Raw genomic sequence first — 10,485 nt, 5'->3', positions numbered from 1 at the left:
TTTAAACAAGTATCTGTAAACTTTGAAGAAAGGTCAGTGATGAAAGTCACCAAGATTTGAGTCACTGTGATCAATCGGGACTGAATGAGAACAGCAACAGAAAGGACACTGGGAGCGTGCCCCCTCAAAGAATTAAGGGAATACCACACTTACGGGGTCAAAAGAGGAAAGTTGAGTGAAGGAAACCAGTTATTAACAGTGCCAAATGCTGCAGAGTGAAGGATTTGACTAGTCATTAGTGGCCTTTCTCAAGGTAGTTTCACTCAAATATTGAAGCTCCTCTAGACTGCAGTAGGTGCAGGAGTGAACGGAAGGCACAGTGGTAACCCTAGTGCAGCCGCAGCGCCCACAGGTCTGAGTGCGATCAGATGTTCTCTCAGAATAGGTCTGATACCCACAATGGGTCCCTAAGGATCAGACTATCTGTTCTGACTAATTTGAATTTTAGTAAGGAAAAACTCTTGAAACTATTTTAGATAAATGTTGAAATTGTTTAAATAAAACTTTTTTTGAGAATTTTTAAAAAGGTTATGTGTCAAACTGACATGGGCAATGGAGTAAGATCTCAAATGCTCTCTAAATAGAAATTTTGACTAAAAGTGCCCTCAGTACTTGGTTCATTTGACACATAGAGACTGAGCAACACACACAGGCCACCAGGTTGTCCTCAGTAGGGCTCAGAGTGGGGAATCTGTGTGTCTGAAACAATGACAGACTTCCAGTTCAGTTTGACAGTCGTTGACTTTGTGAATTTATTTCATTAGATGTTTGATGGAAAGTGTTAAGGTCAGATATATTGGTTCAATTACTCACTAGCTCAGCATTTTCAAGCTATGTCCAAATGACTGACAAGTCTAATTTGTTGACACCTCTTAACAATGTATATATTAATGAAAGCCCCCCAAATAGTTTACATTCTAAAGGCTACAGAAAGTCAATGTCATAGTCCTCAATTAGGGTTGAGACATGTAAAATAAAAGGATCTTTTCACACAGGATATATATTGGCAAGAAAAGAGCCTGAATTAGAAAGATAGTTTTATCAGCAAGTAAGTCTCTTCCTATTATTCGCTGAATGGACTTCTGAATTAGATGTATTTTTCATTCCTTGCTTCTCTTGCTCAGGAACCAGGGAGTATGGAGGGGCACCTTGTATACTGGGATGTGGTATTTAACTTAATTCTTATGAAGGGCTTGTTGTTTAACCAGAGCCAAGATGGTTAAGGTTTTTACCCTTCCCAGCTAAAATGATATCACCAGAGCATTAAATTCTGTTGCTACTCGAGACTTGTAATGCTGGAAAGGATGGAATTCATTGATATTAAGAAGGCACATCATTCTTCAGTGTGCGTATTGCAAGGACAGAAAGGTCAGGAGAGAAATGGATGCAGTGAGAACTTATAGAGCAGAAGTCAGCAAACAGCAGCCCACTACCTTGATGTCCTAAGTGAAGTTTTATCAGAACACAGTTACATTACTAATTTACACATGGTCTATGGCTGCTTTCAAGGTACAAGAGCAAAGTTGACTGGTTGTGACTGGTCTTATGGCCCACAAAACCAAAAATATGTACTGTCTGGTCCTATCAGAAGAAGTTTGCTGACTCATTATAGACTATTAGAATCTTCACTGCCAGCAAACTGTAAAACACACACATGCACATGTACAAAACAGGATCTGATTGGGATTTTGAACACTGATATTTGTTATTAAGAGATTTTGGCGATGTGGAAATATACTATGCTAAAAAAGCACATGAAAATTGAGTAGAGATACTTAAGCTATCCCTTTCCTTAAGAATAATGTGGGAAAAAGGGGAAGGATTTACGGGAACTAGTATAAAAGACACACAGACAACAACTAAGGGGGGTAGAAAGGGGAGGGAGGTGGGGAGCACTGGAGGGTGGGCTGGGATGGGAGTAAAAAACAGAAGACTGTACTTGAACAATAAATAAATTTAAAAAAATAATGTGGGAGAGGGAAACTCAGAAGCTTCTTGATTTCATCCTTTGAGAGAAGGTGATGTTCTTTCCCTACCCAATATGTACGCGGAATGAACATTAACTCTAAGTGACTGTCATTTTACTGACTTATTGGATAGGAAAAACTTCACTAGATCAACATCCCTTTATCTAGGCCCTCACATCTTAAATTAAGGTGTCAGTTTCCCTGAGTACATAAATGGTTCTAGGGAAAAAAGAGCTTGTCTCTTCCTAGAGAGTGGTCCAACAGAGCTGACAAGAGAACTAGGAGGCACGAAAAAGTAATATATGCATATTCCTGTCCCAGAAAAAGATACAAATGGCTATTATAAACATTTTTGTTTGCCAGTTAAGACAAACATATTAAGGTCCCTGCAAAAATTATATGGGTAACAAACACCTTTCCCAAAGACTTGAGATATATTTTCAAGGTCAAAGTATTATATTATGTTGAAAGTGAACAATAGAGTGCTGTGTATGCATTAGCTTACCTTAGCCTGCACCGTTTTATTTTTAGTCATCCTACCTGTCCACTCCTCCCAATTACTCCCACTTTTCAAAACTGCTGAAATGAAGGGCCTTTCTGATAAAGTTCCCCGCTTGTTTAATCTTGTAGCTTTTCCCATTCCCAAATGGCTTGTAGAAATAGCTGAGAATGGATATTCAGTGTAATCTCATGATCCATCACAGGTAACCATTTTCTCACAAATGGGTATTTATGTGCATCTGGAATCTTTGTGGCCAAAGAAGCGGTCCATAGATTGATACGGGGGAGCTCCCTTCTGAGTGTGGTGAATGACCCACAGTAACAAAGGAAAGCCAACAGACAAGACTGGAGCAGTCAGCTACCTTCGGAAGGCAAACCTGAAGTCTAGTGTAAGAGTTTATTCAATATCTCTAAGCCTGTGTAAAAAATCTTAAAAGGAGGCAAATTGAAGAACACCAATGAAAGAAAAATCACACCTACATTTATAAAACTCTATATAGCCTTTAAGTGATGTCTTAAATTTCTTTTGCCATAATGAGGATAAGGCCCTGGGCTAGTAGTACTCTTGGAGTCTGATCCAGTTCTATAATTGCCTTTCTTTGGAATGAGCTAATTGTTTTACTTAGTGATTTAGGTGACAATTACCTGTATTTTGCCATGTATAATTTTTCCCCCGTTTTTGAGGGAAAAATAAGGATGCGCATTATACACGGATGGGTAGTACTAATTCCACCATACCTATATAAATGTTAATTCTTTTATTTATGCTCATGCATTAAAAGTATAACTCTAGAAAGTAATTGATATCCATATGTAAAATAATGCCCTGGAATAAAATAATCACTTTGTTTCTAAATATAAGTAATTTAATTAAAACTAAAGATTTTTTTCCCCTGAAAGTTTGGGTCAAAAATGTGGACACGCACTATACATGAGAGCACATTACACATGGCAAGATGTGGTACTTCAGGGCTTTCTTCCTAGGTTTTCACATCTTCCTTATATACACTGAAGATTAGACACATGTTAGTGGTAGCTACACCAATCATTTTGAAACAAATATTCTTGCAGCAAACAGGTAATACTTAATCTTGTCACTAAGTGTTCTGAGTTATGGAGGTGGTATACATGAAAACATTGCAAGACTTTTTCATTGAGATCTCTAAATATTTGCTATGGATTGGGTTCGGTCATTGTCTTTGGGTATGGTCACCTATGGGTGTATTGCAGGTAAAGGTCCCAAGGGCCCAGGATGTATGATATCCAGTGCTTGGGAACACAAACTACCTCTGAATAAAATTAGCTTGTAAGCTACAAGCCATCAGATACTAGCAGGCAAAATCCTTAAGTCACAGATGCCTTTAACTATCACTTAGTAAGTAATACTGAGCTCAAACTATGTGCCAGGTATTGTATTTGAATATACTTTGTAGTGTATAATTTTAGTTTTCCCAAATCTAAAATATTTATTGAATAATCTTGATATAGGGCAAACTTCCATTAAAATGGAAGTTTAGGAGCCCTGTCCTAAAATTCATGGCAAAGTCATAACAACCTCTCTGGGAATTGGTTATTACTCTCAAGTTTCTTCCAACCTAAAAAATTCCAGTTACCTTGAGAACATTTTATGTATCGTTCTCTCACCAGCTGTTGGGACATGTGTTAAGAAGTAAGACTGTCTTTTGTGTATCTTTTACTAAGATTCAAACATGTACCTAATTGTGCTCGGAAGATAAATGTTTTCATATTGCCAAATTTTGGAGATGTTGGAAAAAAGAAAAATATCTGGCCGATGGTCAGAAGGTAGTATTCATAGCAAGTAAGGCACTGTGCAGTTATGGAGCATATTTTTTATTACTTTGATCAATTTACTAGATACCTTGTAGTTCACTTTTATATTTCCTTCTTTAGTACAAAAATCAGATAGTTATGACATGGGCTAAGGCCTGAAGGACCTTTGATTTTCTATCTGACCACAGATCTACTAATTCAATTTGTGATGACTTGTAGGGAAACAGAAAAGTTCAACAGCAATTTTTTTCCCATAAAGTGAAACATAATTTCTAAATTTTAATTGTGCCCCTTTTGGTGTCAAAATATCCTTCATGATATTTATACACACATAACCTCATCAATGTTTTTAGTAAAGTAAAACAAAAAACTGGCAACTACAATGGTCTGAAAAATTTAAAACAAAATACAGCACCCTTCAATAGAAACGTTTGGTCAATACTGCCTTAACCAAATGCTTGTCGGGTAGTCATTCACTTTATCAGGAACATATCCAGTGGTAGATTTGGGGTTTTTCTCAGGAAATCCCATTTCATCTTTGAGTAATTATTAAAAACTGCCCTTTAATCTTGACTGCAGTGGTCTCAACTGCTTGGAACCATACAGGGTGTATCTAATTTTTCTGTCTCTTGACAATTTTCTTACAAAGTTAAAGAAACTGGACATTATATGCCACATGGGCTCTCCACCTCCTCCTTTAATTTGCTCTTCTCCCAACTAAACTGTAACTCTCACTTCTTTAGTGAGAGCACGAATACCTATCTGGTCATTCTGTGATTTCCGTTGTCCTACTGTTAACACCACAAAAACCTAAAAAAACTAGTTATGTTTTATACATATTATTTAAAGACTTGAAATTTATATATTTATTATAACCCATTAATCTACTAATATGCAGTAAATATGGGATAAAGTGATTTACCTTTGCTTTTCAGCTCATCTCCCAAATTATGAACACATGTAAATTATAAGGGGAGATTTTGTTTTCTAAAACCTGTAAAGAATCCTTAAAGTAATCGTGATAAATGACACGCTGATTACAAATCACTCCTGTTCTGAAGTAGCTCTCTAAGCAATACTAGGAGGTAGTTTGAGTCACTTATTTACTTTATAAAAGCACACAAACAGGAACCCTTCAAATATTCTATAATTCAAACTTGTAAACCTTAAGTACAAAGATACCTGAATTATACATTAAAAGTCTAAGTTTACAGAGGTGTTCCCCTACCCCAATTAGTCTAATTTTGTACACTTTAAATGCAAAGAAATCTGAATTAAATGTCAGAGTCAACAAAATTCACAAGCCAGAAGCCATTTAGTGCTCACAAGTTTATATTTTTTAGGTTTGATAGAGATTCTTGTGTATTTTCTAAATACACAGACAAACAGTTTTGGAAGTTTACATACATGTCTTACGACACTTACACTAGGTAGGTAAATTACATTAAAAAATTGGTCTTCGTAAAAGATCTTTCCAAAGAGCTTTTACAAACAGCAGGCAGAAGAAAGTGTTTTTTATGTTTACAGTGTTTAAATGCTGATTCTCCCTTTTTATAATGGCCTCAACCATCCCTCTCCTCAACCCAAAATTTTGTTCTCAATAGCCAGTGTACTCCAAAATTTAAGTACCCAATTTCAAAAAATTCAGGGCTTAACGTGTGCTTATCCCTGACACATCTTAAACTAGACCTGTTCAACTTCACTTGAAAGCAGGGATACAGCAGGAACAAAGCTCTCCATTTTAAATCCTAAAGTGACTAAGAAAAATCACCTGTTTTAAGCATGTATACTGTAGCATGTACCATAGTTAAGTTTAAGGATCTGGGTGACTGAACGGCACAAAAACTGGGGTTCGTATTTAGTTCATTTAAAAACCATCCATTTAAAAATGAAAATGCCACAGCCAATTCCTAGCCAGTGCCACACTGGTAGGCATCTGACTTGTAGTCAGGTGAGAAAACAAGGGCTGTATCAGTGAGGATATTTGGGAGAGAAAGGGTTAGATACTCCAATTCCTAACGTAGCTGTTTTAGAGGGAAAATAGTGTCTCCATAGAAGACTCCTTAAAGACCTGAAATTCTACAAAAGTAGTTTAAGGTGGCAGCAGTAGAGCCCCTAAAAAGTGCCTGGGCTTCAGATGAGACCTGCTCAAAGCCAGCTCTGCCCCGTGGCGGTGTTACATTAGGCAAGTTACAGCAGGTGGCTGCTCTGGAGCCTTTCCTCCAAATGGAGACAATAGCACCTACCTTAGAGGGGAACAGGTAAAATAAAGCGCAATGGCACGTGTAGGCACTAAAAAATGGTAGCTTTTGGAATCATTATTCAGAAAAATAAATTCTTCATTCTATGTTGACAAAGTCCTAAAAATATAAATAAAGCTTATCAAAGTTTAAAATTTATGATTTTTAAAACCCATATTCCTCATACTTTCCCCATGATTATACTACTCCAGTTATTTTCAGGCCTTCTACATATTGTAGTAAGAGAAGTTTCCAAGCCCTGATGCTTTCATTTCTTATTTTTTCCCCTTTCCCCCCTTTCTCATTTCTTTTCCTCTTGGTTCATATCCATTATTAAACTGCCGGATACTGTTCTAAAGCACTTCACATGAGTTTGCTCATTCATCCCACTCTTCTCATTAGGATGGCTCTACCCAAACCAGCTAGTGTTTTCCCCCTAAATTTCAAAGCTATCATGAATGTTCAGTTCCCCTTCCTATGTTCTTCTTTCAGCTTCGTAGCTAGGGTATTAAATTTAGCAAAACATGTAGTGAATATGAAAAACGAGGGCCAAAAACAATGACAAAGTAGGGACTATATGGAGGTAACTGTCTCTGAGAAGGTTAAGAAATAATGCAAGATCTTCATTTGTATGAGAGGGTCTGTTGCTACAGAGGAAATAGGAAAGAAATAGTCTATACTCTTCCCCTTCATTAAAATTAACAGCTCTAACATATTTTTTTTTGTTTAAAATGCAAGTTACAAGAGAAAAATTCAGCAAACGTGTAACACATAATTCTGCCAGGGCTCCACAGACAAAATTATGAGTATTCCATTGTTACCTCAGAGACCAATCATAAGTTCTTAGTATTTATCAACTTCCTGAAATTGTACTGTAAGTCAGAAAAAGAATATACTTAAAAAAATAGAAACGTCCAGTAGTATACCTTAGTACTAAAACTATTTTTTTTAAAAAAAGATCTAGAGGGGTAAAGGCAGTCCCTCCAGATCATGGAACAAAATAAGTTAGGCAGTCAGCAAGTAGAAAAATCTGTCAATTCTGTTTCTGGTAAAACGTTTACTTTAAAGAAGAAATTTTTATATAGGCTGAGGCTAATATATTCAAGAGTATAAACATTTTTCCTTTGGATTACCTTTCTAAAAACAAAATTGTAAAGTATCATATTTCAGTTGACTAAAAATATAGCCAAATCTGTCACAACACAACATAAAAGGTAATGAACAATTATAGAATATTTTAAATTAATAATAACAAGCCATCTACATCAACTCGTTTCCAACTAAAATCAAACAAAAGCAAAACAATCCCGTAGTGTACCAAGTGTGTGTTTCAATTTACTCTATGCAATCTAACAAAAATTTGGTCATAATTTACCAGATATACATAAATGATTTAACCAGTAAAAGAAAATTCAGCTTAAAGAGAATAAGTTCTTGAGGAAAAGGTAAAAGTACATAAGAATGTAAAGCCAAGTCCAGTTTCTATGCAATAAGTGAACTGTAGTCTAATAAAGCAGATTTAGGTGGTTTTCAGATATATATCTTTTCTCTTTAATATATATTTATATATAGACAGATCTACCAATTGTAAACTATGGTTTATTTTAAGGGGGGGGATAAATGGTATGAAAGAAATCTTTATACTATACTTACATATTCACAATGCAGAACATTTTATGCTTAAAATACTTTTTCATTCATAGTATCTTTGCCCAACAGACATCTACTTTGGACCCCACCAGAACTACATTTTACTCATTTATCTAGAACATTGAGAATAAGATATACTCTTCAGTCCTAAACAAAAATCAAACCAAAACTATTCATGTCAGTTTTACACTTATGAAGAAACTACAATAAAGTTTAGATAACAAAAGATGCATCTAACCATGTAGCTACACTTTACATCTTTGATTGATCCAAGCAGAAACATCAGTGTCTAACATTTAACCATTATTCTACTGAAATCAGAGACAGTGAGAAAGCTCGTCTCTTAAAACATATCAATGTTTCAACTTTGATCAGATGGAGCACCAAAAGAATTATGTCTGTCAAAGTGTACTCTGCAACTTTTCTCACATGACTAGCATAATTTAGTTACCTGATATAAAATAGGAAAATATACTCAATTTCTATTTAAAAGAAAGCTGAAAATATGATATCCCTTACTCTTATATAATATACAATATGTTCCTGATAAATGTTGTGCATGTTAATATTAATTACGTGAAATGTTGCTGTGAGTTTTACAATCAGCTAATTCATCTATCATCAGGCTAAATGAATCTGACAATTTCTACTTTGTAATACATCACGGCTTGTACCCTGAATAATTTATTTAATAATAAATTGTAAAGCCTCTCAATATTTTATTTGTAAGACTGTTGCAAATTGCTGAATCTGGGTGACTATTAGAAACACTATTTATCAATGTGAAAAATTGTCTTTATAATTTTAAAACAATATCCCAGTAAGTATGAAACAAAAGAGAATGCCATTTTTGTGTTAATTTTAATAAAAGGGCACAAGAGTGAAAACCTGATACGTCACTTATGTTGCATAACAAGCTAACCAAACTGGACATGGAGGATAAACTCAAATCATTTTACTTATTGTTTCTATGACTCTTCTTTCAATTAGATTCTGTCTCTTCAAATAGGACTGAGGTATAGTACACCGGCAAAAACAAAAAGAGGCAAACTAGAATAGTGCCAAAGTAACAGATTCCCAAAACTGAATACCATGTCGGAGAATACCATGTCAGAAAATGTCATATAGTAACCATTTATCATATTAGAGCAGCAGGAGAAAGTTACTTCAAAATCATAATCATTTAGTGGTATGTGTCAACTTTGCCATGGTAACTTTGCAACATCATTCTTCATTTGTGAAGTAGTAAAATTCATGTCAAAAAGGAAGGGGGAACGGAGGAAGTCAGTTAGTTCATTCCAATAAATTACCTCTCCAGTTCTTATAAACATGCCCATCAGCACAAAATTAAGCAATACCTAAGACTAGAAGAGACTTGGTTTAACTTATGAAGCAAATTAAAATGGAAAATACAGAAAAGTACAACCAATGGGGTTGAAAAAGGCCCCTCACTGAAAATCTGTATTAAAAAAAATAAAATTAATAAAAATAAAAATAGAAACAAACTCTACTGGTACAAACTAGCCTGAGTGGTTTGATGGACAGAGTAATTGGGCCAGCTGTCACTGTATTCTCATAAATGGATTTTCTTCATTCATGTTAAACTGGTACATGAATGTCAGCTCTTCAAGGACAGGTACTCCATTTTCATAAGACCCAAAGAATTATTGTATATCCTATAAATAAAAAATATTTTTACTTTGATAAATGACTGAAGTTGTGGGACTCCATGTAATCCAACCACAAGGTTGTTTGCTGTACAGTCCTGTGCAAATATAAAAAAAATTTTTTTGCTATAAGGCTTTGACCCTACAGTTTTCACAGCAACAAAACTACCATCCAGCATGTACCATATTTTGCAAGCCTTCAAGTTCAACAATTCAAATTGTCAATTCATATTATGTCCAAATGCAGCATCCTTGAGGAGTATAGTAGGCCAGTTAATTATCTAGAGACATACAAACATCTCCTGACTCATCCCATCGAGACGGGTCGTTCTGATCTTCTCCATCATCAGCCAGCTCTTCATCAGCTTCTCCTACTTCATTCTCCTCGTATTCTTCATCCCGAGGGAAATCTGTATCCTGTCCCTGATCTACACCTTCTTGCCCTCCTGGTTGTGATTTATCTGCACAGTCTACACAAACACCATAGCGTCGAGATCCATGTCTTATTCCAACACTGGCTGCTAACATGAAGATCTTCTTACACACCATACATTTGTATTTTTTATCCTTTTTATGCACCTAATTGAAGGGGGGAAAAAAATCCAGTAAGGATGGTGTAGACGATATAGTGCATTTGAGCCATTCAAATTTCACCACCCATTTAACCCT

At 35.5% G+C, this 10,485-nt stretch overlaps 1 protein-coding gene across 2 annotated transcripts in view; it reads right to left on the bottom strand.

The window, feature by feature from the left end:
* Positions 1–4,263: 4,263 nt before the first annotated feature.
* The window catches only part of ZBTB10 (zinc finger and BTB domain containing 10), a 33,743-nt gene continuing 27,521 nt past the window's right edge, over positions 4,264–10,485 (bottom strand). The window contains exon 6 of one of the 2 annotated variants that reach the window (XM_037164163.2): positions 4,264–10,395. In XM_037164163.2, the coding sequence (XP_037020058.2) occupies positions 10,090–10,395 (306 nt within the window). In that variant the 3' untranslated portion in view covers positions 4,264–10,089. The remainder of the gene's footprint in view (positions 10,396–10,485) is intronic. The other variant, XM_037164162.2, reaches the window with a different exon arrangement.

This window comes from Artibeus jamaicensis, unplaced genomic scaffold (genome assembly GCF_021234435.1).
Source record: "Artibeus jamaicensis isolate MK-2021 breed Jamaican fruit bat unplaced genomic scaffold, CSHL_Jam_final scaffold_916, whole genome shotgun sequence".
NCBI lineage: Eukaryota > Metazoa > Chordata > Mammalia > Chiroptera > Phyllostomidae > Artibeus > Artibeus jamaicensis.
This window is presented reverse-complemented; position numbering and strand designations above follow the sequence as displayed.